We start from the raw sequence: 20,001 nt of genomic DNA on the forward strand, positions 1-20,001 counted from the left end.
CTCTTATGAAGCGTACAGCTTGAGATCGGTTCCAAGGAGGCTTAAGGGTCTATAACTACAGCATTCGGTGGGGTCTTTATCTTTCTTAAGTAGGACAGATATGAGTGCCATATTGACATCCCTGGAGAAGTTCCCCTCTTTGACTGAGTGTAGAATCATATCAAGTAATAGGGGTCCAATTACATCCCAACATGAGAGGTACAGTTCGGGTGGAATGCCATCCCAGCCAGGGGCCTTACCACTTTGCAAGTCAGAAATAGCCTCCCTAAGTTCCTCTAGTGTAATAGGTGCATCTAACTGTTTAGCGTCTTCCTCTGAAAGTTGAGGTAAGTTAATTTGATCAAGGAATTTATCCAGTTTATTATGATCGAAGATCACTTCTGACTTGTACAGGTTAGAGTAAAACGTACGAAAAGTCTTGTTGATTTTTTTGGGGTCTGTAATAACCATTCCCTGTTGGTCCTTAATGGCAGGGATATCAGCAAATTGTTCACTGGATCGTATCTTCATAGCTAGTAGGTGACTAGGTTTAGAGCCATGAAAGTAATAATGTTGTCTTGTTCTGCGTATTTGAAATTCAGATTGTTGTCTCAAGATGGAGTTAATCTCCTTTTTCAACACTTTAATTTGAGACTCCAGTCGACACAAGTAGTTGCGTTGTAAAGAGGAGAACAATGAAGAGTGAAGCACTTCCAGTTCTACCAATTTGGATATATGTTTCTTGCGGAGGTTGGAGGCAAAGATAGTAGTGTTATCCTTGATAAAACCCTTTACCGATATCCATAAAGTTCTGGGGTCTTGTACCGAACCCACATTAAACTGCAGGAATTCAATGAGTTTATTTTTAAATTGCAGGTTTTTGATTTTTGATTTGATTTGAAGTCTTTATTTCGAACATGCAATGAATACAACAAACAATAACAAAAAAGCAAAACAACTCAATCTGCATGTTCGAAAAGGAGTAGGAAGAAGTATACACTTATTTAATCCTACCCCTTTTCCACTACTCAAATGAGTGTACTATTTTAAACATAAAAAAAAAAAAAAAAAAAATATATATATATGCAAAACAAAAAACAAAAACTATATATGTATAAAACAAAATAAAATAGAAAACAAAATAAAAATGTAAACACCCGTGAATATCAAGTCCCTTCCTCATCCCTGTACCTTGTGAACATAATTTCCTTATACATCAGTTTGAATTGTCTCATGTTTGGACATTGCTTTAGCACCACATTTAGTTTTCAACAGTGTCGCGTTAAAGAGCCATCTTGGGGCTCGGGATGTCATTCTACTGAATGAGCCCTTTAGGAGTAAATAATTGTGGTCTGACAGTGCAATGGGCCCCAATTCAACGACAAAGCTATCAAATAGTCTAGGGGATGCAAAAACATAATCTATTCTAGAAAATGTCCTGTGTCTTGCTGAGAAAAAGGAATACTCTCGCGCCGTTGGATTGAGCGATCGCCACAAACCATTTACTCGTGTATCCTTGGACCAGGCCTGTAGTGCCGTAGAGGCCTGTCTCTGGTCATAGGATGTGGTGAGACTAGATTTATCAATCGAGGGATCCCAGATGGCATTAAAATCCGCACCAATTATAAATGAATACTCAGGGAGATCTAGCATCGCTCTAGTGAGTGAAGCGTAGAAGTTAGCATCATAAACATTAGGGGCGTAAGCCGCTACCAAAGCAATTTTCCTGTTACAGTAATCTATTTTAGCAATAGTTACTCGACCATCTGCATCAGACCATACGTCCAACAATTTAATATTCAACTTCCGTTTCACTACTATAGCTACACCACGGGATTTGGTGCCAAAGGAGGAGTAGCTTATGTTTTGATATACTTTATCCGCCAGCTTTACATTGTCAGCCAATAAAAGATGCGTTTCACTTAAAAGAGCCACATCAACCTGTTGTCTTTTCATCCAGATATTTAAATTAGTCATAGTCTAAACAGGTTGCAGTATGCCTGTGTGTAATTCGTCTGGAGTAGCATTTCATAATAGATATATATCCAACTGTTAAGGTCCTGTTGAGATCCGAGCTTGAGCATAAAAACAAACATATAAAATAAAAAGACATATAATCCCCTATTCCCGCCCGCCTCCCACCCTTTAAAATACTTAACCAGTATCCCCATATCGAGCAAATCAACCATAACTCCCCTATGCAATTTGCCTTAGGGTCTAAAACGATAAAATCTACCATAAGTAGATTATTCTCTCAGTGGCTGCTAGCCACTCTCCTGTTAAAAATAAAAAGGAGATAAAAAAATAAAAATGCCTCAAAAAGTAGAGTACATTCACTTAAACCTTATAAGAACATGGCTAAGTTTAAACATGCAGAAGAAATAGAAAGAAAAGGCATTGGAATTATTGCAAAAGAAAAGAAGGAGGGGTTATAATACGTGTGTGCAGTACGTCCACCAGGCCAGGGGAGGGCGATATTCCGCTGTGAAGACTGTTGTTTCTTTCGATGGTGACCTATGCCGTGTGTGTGGTTAACAGAACGTATGTAAAAGTTACAGAACATTCCATTTTAGTAAAAGTGCACTTAGTCCATCGTGTCAGGAGAGGGCGCTGTGCAACAGCTCGTCTGACATTCTAGCATCTTCTGTATTGTTCCAATTTTAGTATATGTCTAGCCGAAGCCTCCAATATGTCAACAACAGCAACAGCAGATGATGAAGCTGGCGGTGGAAATCACTATATGTCGAGTGAGTGACCGCCAGAACGTGTCTGAAACGTCAATGGATCTCGAAGTCCAATACAAACATGTACACACACGGAGAAAACATAAAAAAAGGGAAAAAAAACCTTCACGGACCCACAGAGGTATTAAGCCAAGTCATGGCTCGACACAATGACCTGCATAAAAATCATAGATCATTTAAACAGAGCTAACGTTTATCTCCCCAGCCTTAGTGGACGTTCAATGGTCAAAATAAAACCGACCAAACCCCCCTTATATCAGATGTAGCGAAACATTAAAATAAAGTATCTAGACGATATCCAGCGTCACATAGTTAACCTATTTATAAAAACAAAGTTATCAAAAAACTGCACAAAAACTGTTACGAAGGATCAGATTAAACCGAATATATATATTTATTGATTGATATATATTGCATAATATTTGTATATCGTCTGATATCCCTTGTGTATTCTTTGTACATATACACGGAATATCCCTTTAACCTAGTACAGACCATAATATTTCGTTCTCCTATTGGACAGCGGTCCCTTAGGCGCCACTGCCATACCCCCAAGGCCGAGTTCAAAGTCACCGCCAAAGACATGCCTGCACATGAACGGCTCTGCGCAAGAATACGAGACAGGAATAAGGCTGGTACTAGTTTGTTCACCTAACGTATAAATACGGCGCAGGTGGATACAGCAGTTAGTTAACCTAGTTCAAGTTACCCAAGTGAAGCCTCACCCACGATACAACGTGCGGTGAAGTAGGGCCCGTTTGGCCCCAAATAGAGCATTGAGACCGCGTGCGAATTGATAGCTGAAGTATCAGAGTTTAACGCTGTACCGTCGAGTTCGACCTATTCTATTAATTCAGTAATAGTCTATTTATGTATAGTGTATCGTGCGGCTACCGTTCTACAGTGACCAGCATCACCAACGTCTCCTCGTACCAGCTAGTGTGCTTATCCAGGCTGGGCAGCTTAACCTGGCGCCTTCACCCGAGGAGCCCTAGACGAGGACCGTGTGGACATGTACACTAGATAACCTACCCGACGACTACATAGCCCTTTTCGGCTGGATTATATTTGCTTTGGTCCTGTAACTGATGGAGCGGAGAATCGTCTACACCCACAATTGTGTGGGATTTACCCTGTGAGGAGCATCGTCGAGCCCGCCTCTAGGACGCCCGAGGCTGGCTAGCTTTCTTCCATGCTGCACCGCATACCGGAGAATAGCTGCTGCTTTCGTCTGCTGATCAAGGGAGTAATGTACCGTCTCCCGTAGCAGGAGCTTATTGAGTCCCCGTTGATCCAGACTTTCGTTACCGACAAATCCTCTCCCCTTGCTGGCCTACAACCGGAGGGACCCTACCAGTATCTCCCGCTGCCTTACTAGTGTACCATAGATATAATTCCTAAGATTCAGGTTGTATTCATTATCTCCTGCGTAATATGAGAATGGACTTACGTTATTGATTTACTCACGCACATTCTTTCGCCTTATAAGCGCGACCCTACGTAAAGTATTGTTATATACTATCATTGCTGCTAATAAATATTATTATAACACAGTTTTGTGTGGAACCGTGTCATTGTGGAAGTGTTCATATCATATACCTGTGTACTGTATGGCCAGTAGTAATGTACATAAGACAGTAGTGGTTTAATGATACCATACTTATTAATACAGTCAGGGAATTGTACCCCTCAGTTACAATTGGTCCTTCGAGCCGGAGATAGTAATTAGCGTAATATTAATATAATATTAATATTAACATGGCCGATGATGAACACTCCACAAACGGTTCTCCCGAGCTAGAACGCCTGCAGCGCAGACGGCAGCCACCTCCTTATCTAGAGGCATACGTTGTCAGTCCAATACCTAGCTTTAAAAAGAAGTTAAATACGGATAAAATAACTAAAGCGGATAGTAAAAGTATGCCAAACCCTAACGACCAGGCGACCCCGCCAGTAGAGACCCTAGTGGGTTCTAACGTAACTGACCAAGCTCACGGGGGGGACCAGGAGGGACATGACATGACTTTACCCCCCGCCGACGCCAACGAGGTAGTCCCCGGAGAGCTCCAGGATAAAGAAAGCGCTCCAGGGACGGAACCCGACCCACTACCAGAAGAGACGCACTCCCAGGAGATGGATCTCCTCGAAGCGCGACAGGAGAACGGATCTCCAACAAGCACTGCCAGAAGCCGATCACCTCCGCCTGTGTCTTCCCCCAGCGAAGCGGACAAGATGCTGGCGCAGGCACTCATCGCCACCCTGGCAGCCTCCACCGAACGCGATCGACTTCAGGGTGAACGCGATCGACTCCAAGCGCAACAGACGAGCGAGCGCGAACAAGCTGCAGACGAACGAGAGCGCCTTCACGCGCAACTCCAAGCGCAAGCCCTCAGTGAACGCGAACATTCTGCAACCGAGCGAGAGCGCTTCCAGGCGCAACAAAGGAGTGAAGACGACCGCATAAGACTGGAGACCAGACGCCTTCAGACAGAAGAGAACATCGAAAGAAGCCGCGCCGATGCGCAGCGCGACGCCGCCAATGCCCAGCGTGAAGCAGTGCGCGAAGCCGCCCATGCCCAGCGCGAGGCAGAGCGCGACCGGCTGCAGGCGCAGCTGATGGACAAATTGATTGCCATGGCGACACCCCCTCAATCCGCACGGAGCTCCCGGAGATCATCACGACAAGGGTCTAGGACACATTCCCCTACCCGACCAAGCGACCCGGGACCCCGCCAACAGGAGGATCCTGTCCACGTCTCCGAACCCCCTCCCCGGCCGGTCCATACGAGACCCAGCAACCGGGAAGAACCGGACCACGCCGAGAGACTGAACAGAAGACTCCAGGACCTAGCAGAGGAAGAGGAGGAGGAAGAGGAGGAATGTCAAGCCGACCAGCAGCAACGTACTCTGGACCAGGAGGTCCAGTACAACCCAGACGTCACCCCCGAGGCACTGCAATACAAACCCCGACTCAACTCACGGGTGAGTTTGACGCACCGTCAGCACCGAGGAACAGCACCTGGGTACCCGACCTTCGGTACCCACCAAGTACCAGCCCAAGACGACACGCACAGGGAGACTCGCCCAGGAGGCCTCTCCCCCAACGCTCACCGATGTGCCAGCCATCCATGGCATCGTACCTTGGCACACTGACGTTCCCGGACTTCACACACGAGAACAGAGCACAGTACACAGAGCTACGAATGTGCTTAGAGACAATGATGTCCGATGTACCGGATGAAACGTACAAGTATGCTATCCTACTCAAGCACCTGAAGGTGCCCAGAGCGCACAATATAGCGCTGGCATATTCCAACTCTACTACCCCATACACCGCGGCTCTAGTAGCCCTCGACCAACGTTATGGACGCATATGGGACTACGTGATACAGGAGATAAGAGACATTGACCGTCTCCCCCCAGCCAGAGACAACAGAGCATTAGATGACCTCTCTATCAAGGTACAGTCCCTGGTAGGGATGCTGGGGTCCCAAAAGGAAAAAGGGATCTATGAACTGTACGCTAACTCTAATGTAGAGAGGATATTAGAGAAGCTCCCTCCCGCCCGACAAGAGCGCTTTCGGCGGCAGAGAGACCACCGTAACCCCAACGGCCCAGAGGCATCCCTCCTAGACCTGTCTGAGTTCCTCGCCAGGGAGGTCAGCAGCTTACGACTGGACACGTTCGTATGGAGTGGACCAAGCCCAAGACCAGGACCTCGGGGATTAAATGATAACCGCCGGTCGGTGACCGTTATGCACCAAGCCGAATCAGTACCGCAGCACAAGAACCACAACACCCCCTCGACGAAAGAGGAGTGGAAGATTGAATGCCAGTACTGTGAAGAGGAACATCGGCTGTATCAATGCGACGATTTCAAGAAGCTGACCACGGATGAGGTGAGTCAGTGGATCAAGGACCACCGCCGCTGCTTCCGCTGCGCGCGCAGCCACATGGCAGCTGCGTGCCGCTTGAAGAAGAAGTGCGGCAGGTGCGGCGGCGCCCACTTGGAGGTCCTGCATGACATCAACAGGCGTCAGCCAGGACAACAGAGTGGGCCCGTCGCGGTAATGTACCATGCCGAGGCGGTGGCACCAGTACCGAAGATCCACCAGACCGCTCCCAACTGTTCCGACTGCTACAGCAGACACTGGGAGTCACGGTGCTACTCGGACGACCGCGAGTCGGCACCACCCCAGACGATCCAAAGCACAGGAGTGCTCCACATTGACCAGCATAGCGGGACCCCCCGAGTGCTCATCAAAGTGGTCAGAGTGCTCCTGAGCTACGAGGACAAGGTCCTGGACACTTACGCCGTCCTGGACGATGGGTCTGAAAAGACTCTCCTCCTCGCTTCCGCAGCAGCCCAGTTGGGCCTGCGGGGTGCCAAAGGTACCATGACAATACGCACCATCAGAAAGGACCAGAAGACCATAAAAGGTGAAAAGGTCTCCTTCAAGATAGCAGCGGTGGACCAGCCCGAGAAGCAGTATAGTATAACCAACGTCTTCACCAGCCACGACATAGGCCTATCACAGTACACCTACCCCATCCCACAGCTGATGGCCAAGTATGTGCACCTACGTCAACTACCTATACCGCTTATCGACGGCGCCACACCGACCCTGCTCATCGGCTCCGACCACGCGGACCTCATTCTCCCAATTGAGGCGGCCCACATCGGACCCAAAGGATGCCCAGTCGCGGTTCAGACCCGACTGGGGTGGACGCTCCAGGGCCCCCTCTACGGACTTGACAGTCAACCCACGTCTACACGCTGCCTACACACAAAGGCGAGCAACACCGGCCACTCCCTCGTACAGCCTGTTGAGAGGCTATTGACATTAAGCGAGAGGCCTGTGAGAGAACCGTGGGCACAAGAGGGAGTTCGGAACTCCACCCCCCTCAGCTGCGCTTCAGACGTAGTTGACCTCGAACCCAGCACCCCAAGCGACTCCTTGACGGGGCGGCCGGAACCGGCCCCTCCTCAGACGGGGTACAGAGCAAACAAGAGAAACAGACGGAGGAGGTGGAGGCGCAGCCAAGCACAGATCAAAGCAGTCTCAGGCCCGCTTCCTCCTAAGCCCCCCTTCATCCCGTCCAGCCGTCATGATCATAGACCAGTCACTACCCCGAACTGCGTGGCCGGCCGGCCGCGTAAGCAAAGTGATCACTGGTGCCGACGGAAAGGTCAGAGCGGCAGAAGTGCTCGGCCAGGGGCGGACATACACCTGACCCGTGGCGAGGCTGATAGAGTTGCCAAGGCCCCCCGACTCGCTTAATGACGACCATGACCCACTGACTTTGTGAACTGCCCTACCCTCACAACGGACATTGAGTAGTGGACAGTGCGGTTAATCTGTCTCTGCTTATCTAATTAGGTGGGACTAATTAGGAGGCGGCTGTTACGAAGGATCAGATTAAACCGAATATATATATTTATTGATATATATATATTGCATAATATTTGTATATCGTCTGATATCCCTTGTGTATTCTTTGTACATATACACGGGATATCCCTTTAACCTAGTACAGACCATAATATTTCGTTCTCCTATTGGACAGCGGTCCCTTAGGCGCCACTGCCATACCCCCAAGGCCGAGTTCAAAGTCACCGCCAAAGACATGCCTGCACATGAACGGCTCTGCGCAAGAATACGAGACAGGAATAAGGCTGGTACTAGTTTGTTCACCTAACGTATAAATACGGCGCAGGTGGATACAGCAGTTAGTTAACCTAGTTCGAGTTACCCAAGTGAAGCCTCACCCACGATACAACGTGCGGTGAAGTAGGGCCCGTTTGGCCCCAAATAGAGCATTGAGACCGTGTGCGAATTGATAGCTGAAGTATCAGAGTTTAACGCTGTACCGTCGAGTTCGACCTATTCTATTAATTCAGTAATAGTCTATTTATGTATAGTGTATCGTGCGGCTACCGTTCTACAGTGACCAGCATCACCAACGTCTCCTCGTACCAGCTAGTGTGCTTATCCAGGCTGGGCAGCTTAACCTGGCGCCTTCACCCGAGGAGCCCTAGACGAGGACCGTGTGGACATGTACACTAGATAACCTACCCGACGACTACATAGCCCTTTTCGGCTGGATTATATTTGCTTTGGTCCTGTAACTGATGGAGCGGAGAATCGTCTACACCCACAATTGTGTGGGATTTACCCTGTGAGGAGCATCGTCGAGCCCGCCTCTAGGACGCCCGAGGCTGGCTAGCTTTCTTCCATGCTGCACCGCATACCGGAGAATAGCTGCTGCTTTCGTCTGCTGATCAAGGGAGTAATGTACCGTCTCCCGTAGCAGGAGCTTACCCAGATAGCAAAAGGTGTTAATTCAATGTTGATTTATGGTCACAATGCTTGATTTTTGGTTAAGGTCGACGATTGATGTTGAATCACCCATTAACCTTTAAAGCAATTGACTAATGTTGAAAACATATCATTGAATCAATATTGTTTTGTGGTTGCATTTTAATGATTGAAATGCCAATATCTAATAAATGTTGAATCAACGGATGCTGCTCAACATGCTGTCGTCATTGTCTCATCACCCAGACTGCACTGCACTTGTGCTGCCCCGCCTCCCAGAATGCACCTGTGCGGCAGCTTCCTGGCTGCTACCTCATGTCTCTCTGCATCGGTGAGTACTGCATGGCAATAATGTCGATTATGTTGTATGTTGTATGTTGTATGTTGTATGTATGCTTTCGATTGCAAACGCCAGCGGAGTAGTGCCGTGTTCGTTTTTACATGGTAGAGAATATTATATTAACAGTTATTCATGCCTGCTAGCTGAAGCTAATTTAGCTAGTAGCGTTAGCAGTTAGCTATGATTGTTTCTTGATTTTGGTGTTTAGTGATATCCACCTGTTGTATATACTGTTATACATTTTATGTAGGCTAACGTCAGTAACGTTTCAAAATGTGGCTTATGATGTATTCTTTAACAGGATACACTGGCACAATCAGTTAGCTTAGCATTGCTGCTACCTTGCTTGCTAAAAAGTCATGGTAAACCAACATGGCAGGGTGCAGGCATACAGGCCGGGCCTGTCTCTCTCCCTCCCTCCCTAATGTGTTTGTGCTTAAAACAGTGAATGATGACCGCATGTTCTCAGAGCATTTTCAGAGCACTGTTAAACTGTTAAATGGTCATTTTAAAACTAATATAAGAAATTAATGTATATAGTGGTATATTTATGAGGGAAAACAAATATTTGCAACAACTTTTAACATTTATACAGGTAGGTTATTGATAACTAATTCTGCTATGAGTGTCATATTATAATCAATCAAAGCGAGGAACATAGAACCCGGGGAACATAGGACCGGGGGAACATAGGGATGATCCCCTGGTGGGTATCCACTTGCATTCATTGTGCTACAGTAAACTAGGCTAGCTGGTTTGTATCCACTTGCATTCATTGTGCTACAGTAAGCTAGGCTAGCTGGCCTGTTCTGTTTCCATTCATTGTGCTAAGCTAGGCTAGCTGGTTTGTATCCACTTGCATTCATTGTGCTACAGTAGGCTAGCTGGTCTGTATCTGCTTCCATTCATTGTGCTAAGCTAGGCTAGCTGGCCTGTTCTGTTTCCATTCATTGTGCTAAGCTAGGCTAGCTGGTCTGTACCTGCTTCCATTCATTGTGCTAAGCTAGGCTAGCTTGCCTGTTCTGTTTCCATTCATTGCGCTAAGCTAGGCTAGCTTTCAGCAGGATATCTTTCTACTGAATGCACAGAGAGGAAACTGGTATCTATCTTCTTGTCTGACTCTGGAGAAGACGATAAGATAATTTCCCATAATGTTGGCGCATTCTACTTTAAACACTCACTTTTAACATTCACTTTAGACACTTTAAAATTTTTTTAACACTCCATCATATAATATCTATGTATTACTAAACTATACTATATTTTGTATCCAGGTGACAGCCACTGGCCCACTATCGCCCCAGACCATTGCAATGGTTCCAGACAGTCTCCCATCGACATTGTGTAGGCTAATGCCACCGAGGACTCTGCCCTCACTGCCTTCTCCTTCGTCAACTACGGCAACACCTCTGCCCTGTACGAGAGCGAGAACACCGGCAAGACAGGTGAGCAATGATAGGGACCCTGTATTGAGAAAGGATAGGGACCCTGTATTGGGAAAGGATAGGGACCCTGTATTGAGAAAGGATAGGGACCCTGTATTGAGAAAGGATAGGGACCCTGTATTGGGAAAGGATAGGGACCCTGTATTGAGAAAGGATATGGACCCTGTATTGAGAAAGGATAGGGACCCTGTATTGAGAAAGGATAGGGACCCTGTATTGAGAAAGGATAGGGACCTGTATTGATAAACTATAGGGAACATGTATTGATAAACGATAGTATTCAGTCACATAAAGAGGAACAAAAATAAACAGGATGATTAGTAGTCATTTAGAACAACGCCACCAGACTGTTTGTAAAGAGTTTCTAGTTTGAGGAGAAACAGGATTCCTTTCACTCGAGTCTCCAGTCAGTCTGGGTGTAGTTTGTGTTCAGTGCATCACCTCCATCCCAACAAGAAGACCCCCTGGAGACCCCTGTCCTAGAGGACCTCTCTCCCAGTCCAGACCCCTGTCCAGGACCTCTCTCCCAGTCCAGACCCCTGTCCAGGACCTCTCTCCCAGTCCAGACCCCTGTCCTAGAGGACCTCTCTCCCAGTCCAGACCCCTGACCTAGAGGACCTCTCTCCCAGTCCAGACCCCTGACCTAGAGGACCTCTCTCCCAGTCCAGACCCCTGACCTAGAGGACCTCTCTCCCAGTCCAGACCCCTGACCTAGAGGCCCTCTCTCCCAGTCCAGACCCCTGACCTAGACTAGAGGACCTCTCTCCCAGTCCAGACCCCTGACCTAGGGGTGGTTAAGGACGGGGACATGTAGGCCTGTATGGAGATGTTTTTCATCCACATGCTCTTGTACAACCCCATCATGTCTGACTCTGTGTGCATGTTATGCTTGTTCAGTTTATTATTCAACGTTTTGTGCCGTGGCTTTCTGGAATAACTTATTTTTTTGTATGCAAGAATGTGCTTTAAAACTCAATGCATTATTCTGTGTTTTGGATTATTAAAGCTGCAGTAGCTGCAACTTCGGAGAAGTTTAGCAAATAGCAGTTATAAATAGAGGACAGTTTAGCAGTTATGAATAGAGGACAGTTTAGCAGTTATGAATAGAGGGCAGTTATGAATAGAGGGACAGTTTAGTTAGACGAATTGTGCACCATGACAATTCGACGAAAGGTCATAAGCCAGGATTTGAACCCGTAGCGTCGCGGTACGTAGCTGAACCCACCCTCTGTTTGTTTGTCTTCCAGTCAAAGTGACTCTGAGGAGTGGCGTGCAGGTGTCCGGGGGGGGTCTGTCCGAGGCCTACGACAGCCTACAGTTCCACCTGCACTGGGGCAACGGCTCTGAGGTGAAGGGGTCCGAGCACACGGTGAACGGCAAGCGCTACGCCATGGAGGTACGGGTTCGACTAGGGATCAGACTGGGGGCTAGATCCACAAAGAATGTATTGCACGGTGCTAATTGCACCCTTACTTATTCATTATGAATTCAAAATGGGGGACCCTGATGTAAACAAGACGAAAGTCTTTCTCTGGTCTGCATCCCCTTAACAATTGTGTGTATTGAGCCGTACTGTATTGTACCCATTCTGCAATCTGTTAATAAAATGTTCAATCAATCAATCACCTTCACTGTGATTGATTGAATGACATTTGTACTGTACTTTACTGTACATATAAAACCATTGAAACAATAAAAAAAAGATGCAGGTGCGTTGAAAAAGGAGTCCAAAGAAGTGGGCGCAGGCGAGCGTTTTGAGCCCCAGATGTTCATTAACCCCCGCATGGCTTCCCCTCAGATGCACATCGTGAACCTCAAGTCGTCCTACGGCGGGAACACGTCGCTGGGCGTCGCCGACCCCGCCGGGCTGGCTGCCTTCGGCTTCTTCAACGAGGTGAGGATGTGTGTGTGTGTTTGGGTGTTCGAACGTTCGGACCTTCGTTCATTACGTTGGCATTCAAATTCTAAATCAACATTAGAAAATTTTCATTTTTAATTAAAAAAATAAATCTATTATTTTTAATTGTTTATGTCTATTCATTCTGTTTAAACCAATGGGGTTTTTCTTCACAGTTGCAGATAGAGATTAGGCTACACTAATATTATAGTATTAAAAACTGATGAATTATATTCATTAAAGAAAGTTGATTTAATAAAAGAAAAATACTCACTTTATTCAAATTGAGGATTTAGTTTGAGGATATTTATATATATAAAAAAAGAAATAATTTTTTTTTTTAAAGATTTTTTTTTAATTAAAAACGTAGGATCAAATGTCCGTTTGAAAAACCCTGACGAAGTTCGAATCCCAAAAACAGGCTTCGGGACAGCTTTAGTGTGTGTGTGTGTGTGTGAGAGAACAGGGTACAATAGACTCGAGCGCTAAACCATGACTGCGTTTTGACAGGAAATGTCTGGAAATGCGACTAACTCACCTGCCAGTTGGAACGCCTTGACCTCCCACCTGAGCAACGTCATTGTAACTGAGGGGTACAATTCCCTGACTGTATTACTAGATATGATACTTACTACCACTACCTTTGTACTTAATATTCGGCCACCCAGTACACGGCATAAATATATTATGATGAACACTGTCACGTAGATGAAACGGATCCAACACAAATGTACGAATTAGAAATAGGTCTTTATTTCTACACAGCGATGGTGTGTAGAGCAAGCACTTAATCAAATCAATCACATTTATGAATGGAAATTAGTATGCACTTTTATGGCAAGAGTATTCGTCGGTATATCAATAGAGAATGTCCAATCTCTGAAGGCGCAGGTGGTACATATACGACCTGGAATAGTTAAGGAATAAAAGCAATGATACTTCAATGATTATATACTGGATACACTAGGGGGGGTTAATCCGGTCGCTTGTAAGCCGACAGGAGTAGGAAGGGGGGGGGGGGTAGAATCCGGCTGCCTCATCCGGCCAAGGGTATCCCAGGTGAACCCACTGTAGTGCCGTTCAATGCGCCGGCGATCCTTGGACCACAGATGAAAGCAGGTGGACTCTTTGTGGGCCGGCGTCATCCGGTCCACGGAGGAGAGACGTGAAGCGACCTCGTCTTGCAGAGCATCTCCTCACCTTGCGTCCTCTCCAGGGGGGGGGGTTCCAACACACGGCAGTGTCGGGGGTCTTTATCCATGGAATAATCAATGTATACAAAGCATAATCCGTGCCTGGGAAGGCGGGCTGTCGTCGGTAGAATAATCCGGTATACAGGTCCACTCGCTCGTCGGCTCTGGGGCTCCTCGGGTGCAGCTTCACGTGGGGTCAACCACCCTGGATAAGCAGCCAGTTCTCTGCCCGAAACGATGGGGTACTGACTACGGTAGTATTCTCACCGCACGAAGCACTATATATTAACAGACTATTATTAGCTTAATAGACTACGTCCAACTCGACGATATAGTGCCAAATATGACTATTCAAATATTAATATACACGATGTTTCAATACCGATGGTAGGCGAACTTGGCCTTACTCCCACACGTGGCGTCGCGGGGAGGCTTTACGTCTGTGACTCTATTGGAGGGTAAGAAACTGGACTGAAAAGAAAGTCCTACTTTAGTAGCGCAATATATATACGCACTATGAACAAATAGTCCCATTAGTGGTGCGGTAGCCAGATTCCTACGCGGAACTAGGACTTGTTCGTACATGTGGAGCGGTACGTTTGAACTGGGTCTGAGGGGTATGGCAGCCTGGCACCAAGGTCTCGACCAATAGTAGAATGGAGACTATTATGGGATGTTCAGTAGGCTAGAATGGATATTCAATGCATATTGTACAAGGAATATACAAGGGATATCAGGGAATATTAGAGAATATACAAATACAATTAAATATATATATATAAATAAATATATATATTCGGTTTAATCTGGCCCTTCACAACAGTCATGCTGAAAGGTAAGAGGATGTTTCGATATGTGTTGCCTTGTCCAACGAGAGTTAAATCATCTCCTATCAGGCTGTCTGGCTGCAGGTTCAACAAGTTACATCATCTCCTATCAGTCTGGCTGCAGGTTCAACAAGTTAAATCATCTCCTATCAGTCTGCCTGTAGGTTCATATAAAACCATTGAAACAATAGAAAAAAGATGCAGGTGCGTTGAAAAAGGAGTCCAAAGAAGTGGGCGCAGGCGAGCGTTTTGAGCCCCAGATGTTCATTAACCCCCGCATGGCTTCCCCTCAGATGCACATCGTGAACCTCAAGTCGTCCTACGGCGGGAACACGTCGCTGGGCGTCGCCGACCCCGCCGGGCTGGCTGCCTTCGGCTTCTTCAACGAGGTGAGGATGTGTGTGTGTGTGTGTGTGTTTGGGCGTTCGAACGTTCGGACCTTCGTTCATTACGTTGGCATTCAAATTCTAAATCAACATTAGAAAATTTTCATTTTTAATTAAAAAAATAAATCTATTATTTTTAATTGTTTATGTCTATTCATTCTGTTTAAACCAATGGGGTTTTTCTTCACAGTTGCAGATAGAGATTAGGCTACACTAATATTATAGTATTAAAAACTGATGAATTATATTCATTAAAGAAAGTTGATTTAATAAAAGAAAAAGACTCACTTTATTCAAATTGAGGATTTAGTTTGAGGATATTTATATATATAAAAAAAGAAATACATTTTTTTTTAAAGATTTTTTTAAAAATTAAAAACGTAGGATCAAATGTCCGTTTGAAAAACCCTGACGAAGTTCGAATCCCAAAAACAGGCTTCGGGGACAGCTTTAGTGTGTGTGTGTGAGAGAACAGGGTACAATAGACTCGAGCGCTAAACCATGACTGCGTTTTGACAGGAAATGTCTGGAAATGCGACTAACTCACCTGCCAGTTGGAACGCCTTGACCTCCCACCTGAGCAACGTCATGCTGAAAGGTAAGAGGATGTTTCGATATGTGTTGCCTTGTCCAACGAGAGTTAAATCATCTCCTATCAGGCTGTCTGGCTGCAGGTTCAACAAGTTAAATCATCTCCTATCAGTCTGGCTGCAGGTTCAACAAGTTAAATCATCTCCTATCAGTCTGCCTGTAGGTTCATATAAAACCATTGAAACAATAGAAAAAAGATGCAGGTGCGTTGAAAAAGGAGTCCAAAGAAGTGGGCGCAGGCGAGCGTTTTGAGCCCCAGATGTTCATTAACCCCCGCATGGCTTCCCCTCAGATGCACATCGTGAACCTCAAGTCGTCCTACGGCGGGAACACGTCGCTGGGCGTCGCCGACCCCGCCGGGCTGGCTGCCTTCGGCTTCTTCAACGAGGTGAGGATGTGTGTGTGTGTGTGTGTGTTTGGGCGTTCGAACGTTCTGACCTTCGTTCATTACGTTGGCATTCAAATTCTAAATCAACATTAGAAAATTTTCATTTTAATTAAAAAAATAAATCTATTATTTTTAATTGTTTATGTCTATTCATTCTGTTTAAACCAATGGGGTTTTTCTTCACAGTTGCAGATAGAGATTAGGCTACACTAATATTATAGTATTAAAAACTGATGAATTATATTCATTAAAGAAAGTTGATTTAATAAAAGAAAAAGACTCACTTTATTCAAATTGAGGATTTAGTTTGAGGATATTTATATATATAAAAAAAGAAATACATTTTTTTTTAAAGATTTTTTTTTAATTAAAAACGTAGGATCAAATGTCCGTTTGAAAAACCCTGACTAAGTTCGAATCCCAAAAACAGGCTTCGGGGACAGCTTTAGTGTGTGTGTGTGAGAGAACAGGGTACAATAGACTCGAGCGCTAAACCATGACTGCGTTTTGACAGGAAATGTCTGGAAATGCGACTAACTCACCTGCCAGTTGGAACGCCTTGACCTCCCACCTGAGCAACGTCATGCTGAAAGGTAAGAGGATGTTTCGATATGTGTTGCCTTGTCCAACGAGAGTTAAATCATCTCCTATCAGGCTGTCTGGCTGCAGGTTCAACAAGTTAAATCATCTATCAGTCTGCCTGTAGGTTCAACAAGTTAAATCATCTCCTGTCTGGCTGCAGGTTCAACAAGTTAAATCATCTCCTATCAGGCTGACTGTCTGCAGGGTTCAACAAGTTAAACCAAGACCTTTTAAGGCTTTAAATGGAGAATTATGAACGTAATACTTTTTAAGACTTGTTAACCCTTTCACTATCACACTACAGACGGTTAACCCTTTCACTATCACACGACAGACAGTTAACCGGTCTGTGTCTCTGAGGATGTGTGTCTGCGTCTCTTTTCTGAGGATGTGTGTCTCTTCTTTGAGGATGTGTGTCTGTGTCTCTTCTTCTTTGAGGACGTGTGTCTCTTCGTCTCTGAGAAAGTGTGTCTGTGTCTCTTCGTCTTCAGGTCAGCACGCGTCCCTGCCAGCAGGCCTTTCGCTGGACGATCTGCTAGAAGGAGTGGATCGTACCAAGTACTACCGCTACCTGGGCTCCTTGACCACCCCCGCCTGCAACGAGGCTGTGGTTTGGACCGTGTTCAAGGACTCGATCAAAATCAGCAAAGATTTGGTGAGGTTTCATTTCATCATAGATGTTAGCTAGCTGGCACCACAAGTCTCAAGAGAGATGTAAATGATCGACCACAGGAAAAAAGGTACATAATGTACATTATGTTATATCCTCATACGTCTTGTATAAGTCAGCAAAAGTCAAAAAGTGACCGGTAGTCGAACCAACAATGATTGTAGTTGTGGTTTGAGTGCTCTCACCACTTGACTAAGCATCCCACCCTGAAACAAACACAGCTCTCACCACTAGACTAAGACGACACCCACCCTGATACAAACACTGTGACAGACCCTCTAAACACTGATAGACCCTCTAAACACTGATAGATCCTCTAAACACTGATAGACCCTCTAAACACTGTGACAGACCCTCTAAACACTGTGACAGACCCTCTAAACACTGTGACAGACTCAACAAACACTGTGATAGACCCGACAAACTGTGATAGACCCTCTAAACACTGATAGATCTATCACAGTGTTTAGAGGGTCTATCACAGTGTTTAGAGGGTCTATCACAGTGTTTAGAGGGTCTATCAGTGTTTGTAGGGTCTATCACAGTGTTTAGAGGGTCTATCACACCCTCTAAACACTGATAGATCTATCAGTGTTTAGAGGTGTCACAGTGTTTGTCGGGTCTGTCACAGTGTTTAGAGGGTCTGTCACAGTGTTTAGAGGGTCTAGCAGTGTTTAGAGGGTGTGATAGACCCTCTAAACACTGTGATAGATCTAGAAGTGCATGGATACACATTGTATTGCCTAGATGGTGTCAGGCTAGGCGATTGCTTAATTCTCTTTCTTGTCCAGTCTAACTGGATGCTGACTGTAGCTTGTTACTGTAGACCTACAGAGTGAGTAATTGAGTGATTAAAAAAAATCGCACTCGTGTGAAGTGAGGGGTGCTCTTATCATCGTACATCATCTCACCTCTCTTCCTCCCTTTTTTATTTTTGTGTCTATCAGCTGCTGCTCGACAGTTTGACCCCAAGCTGACCGACCAGGACTACAGCGAAACTGTCAAGAAGTGGCTTCGTTATGCGCCAGACCGGGAGGGAGGCATCTCAAGGAACTGAAGTGACCCAAACTTAAGTCAAGCGAACCAGAGTCAAACTTAGGGTACCACAGCACACACACACTGTTTCCCTGGTTCATACAGTACAAGGAATTACCCTGGCATCTACTTGAATGACTTATGCTGCTTCAGCCTGTTCTTGGAACCGAAGTGACCCAAACTTAATTGTCAAGCGAACCAGAGTCAAACTTAGGGTACCCCAGCACAGCACAGCTACCCCAGCACAGCACACACTGTTTCCCTGGTTCATACAGTACAAGGAATTACCCTGATGGACACTGTTCTTCCATGGACGGCATCTACTTGAATATGCTGCTTCAGCCTGTTCTTGGAACCGAAGTGACCCAAACTTAATTGTCAAGCGAACCAGAGTCAAACTTGGGGTACCCCAGCACACTGTTTCCCTGGTTCATACAGTACAAGGAATTACCCTGGACACTGTTCTTCCATGGACGGCATCTACTTGAATGACTTATGCTTCAGCCTGTTCTTGCAGTGTTTATTTTTTTTATTTTTAATTTTAACCTTTATTTACCCAGGGTAGGTTCGCTGAACACAGATGCTCTTTTTCAGCTACGCCCTGCTTCACATTCACAGAGTTCCATTCACACCTGGGAGCTGCCCAGGCCTAACAAAATTAATAGTTGGTTTCAGGTTGCCGACCGACCCTGCCGATTTAGGTGCGACCCAATATATTTGATGAGTTTTTAGAAAAAATTATAAAAAAAAAAGAAAAACGTTTTTTTTTTTTTTTTAATAAAGTTTCATAGAAATCTTAGTCAAACATTTAGTATTATGGATATTAAACATGCTGGCAGAGTACATGCATCCATGTTGTTGTGAACATTTTAATTAAATAAAGAAATTCCCTATCCATAGTCGCCGTGGGAAAGAATAAAATAAAAAAATAAAATAAAATAAATTCCCTACCTACCCATGGCCAAACTGACAACCAACCTGAAACCAACTATTAATTTTGTTAGGCCCCAGTACAACCACAGTCTGACACTGTTGGCCACTGAGCAACTCCACTGGAGCAGTTGGGGGTTTAGTGCCTTGCTCAAGGGCACTTCAGCGGTTGGTGTTAAGGGTATGGGAGAGAGTTATATGGGAGAGAGTTATAGAAACATTAGGGGTGTAACGGTACACAAAATCCACGGTTCGGTACGTACCTCGGTTTTGAAGACACGTTCGGTATTATTTTCGGTACAGTGGGGGGGGGGGGGGGGGGGGGGGTAATCCAAAAAAAATTGCTTTTCATTTATCTATTTATTTAACTGTATTAAACAATATAAAACGAATTGGCCATAATTGACTGAGCAAACTAATGCTTACTGTAACTGAGGGGTACAATTCCCTGACTTTATTAATCAAGTACTGATATCATTGAATCACTACCGACTTGTACATTGCTGGCCAACACCGTACAAAGGTATTCTAGATGACGACACTCGCACAATAACAGGTTTTCCACTCAAAATACTCGTTTACAATATTTATTACACAAAGGGGATATTAGGTTACATCACTTGGTCACTTTAGATGCGCTTATAAGGCAAATAGAATGTGCAGGTAAATCAATA

General features: G+C 45.4%; 1 protein-coding gene across 1 annotated transcript in view; it reads left to right on the forward strand.

Moving 5' to 3' along the window:
• Positions 1-20,001, forward strand: part of LOC311223652 (carbonic anhydrase 12-like) — a gene marked incomplete at both ends in the record, with an annotated part of 46,955 nt that overhangs the window by 3,757 nt on the left and 23,197 nt on the right. Inside the window, 5 exons of the mRNA XM_084308425.1 lie at positions 10,732-10,828; positions 12,076-12,224; positions 12,627-12,722; positions 16,625-16,703; positions 17,184-17,347. Coding sequence (XP_084164551.1) covers positions 10,732-10,828; positions 12,076-12,224; positions 12,627-12,722; positions 16,625-16,703; positions 17,184-17,347 — 585 coding nt within the window. The remainder of the gene's footprint in view (positions 1-10,731; positions 10,829-12,075; positions 12,225-12,626; positions 12,723-16,624; positions 16,704-17,183; positions 17,348-20,001) is intronic.

The sequence above is a fragment of the Notolepis coatsorum genome (genome assembly GCF_963971535.1).
Source record: "Notolepis coatsorum genome assembly, chromosome: 1".
NCBI classification, from domain to species: domain Eukaryota; kingdom Metazoa; phylum Chordata; class Actinopteri; order Aulopiformes; family Paralepididae; genus Notolepis; species Notolepis coatsorum.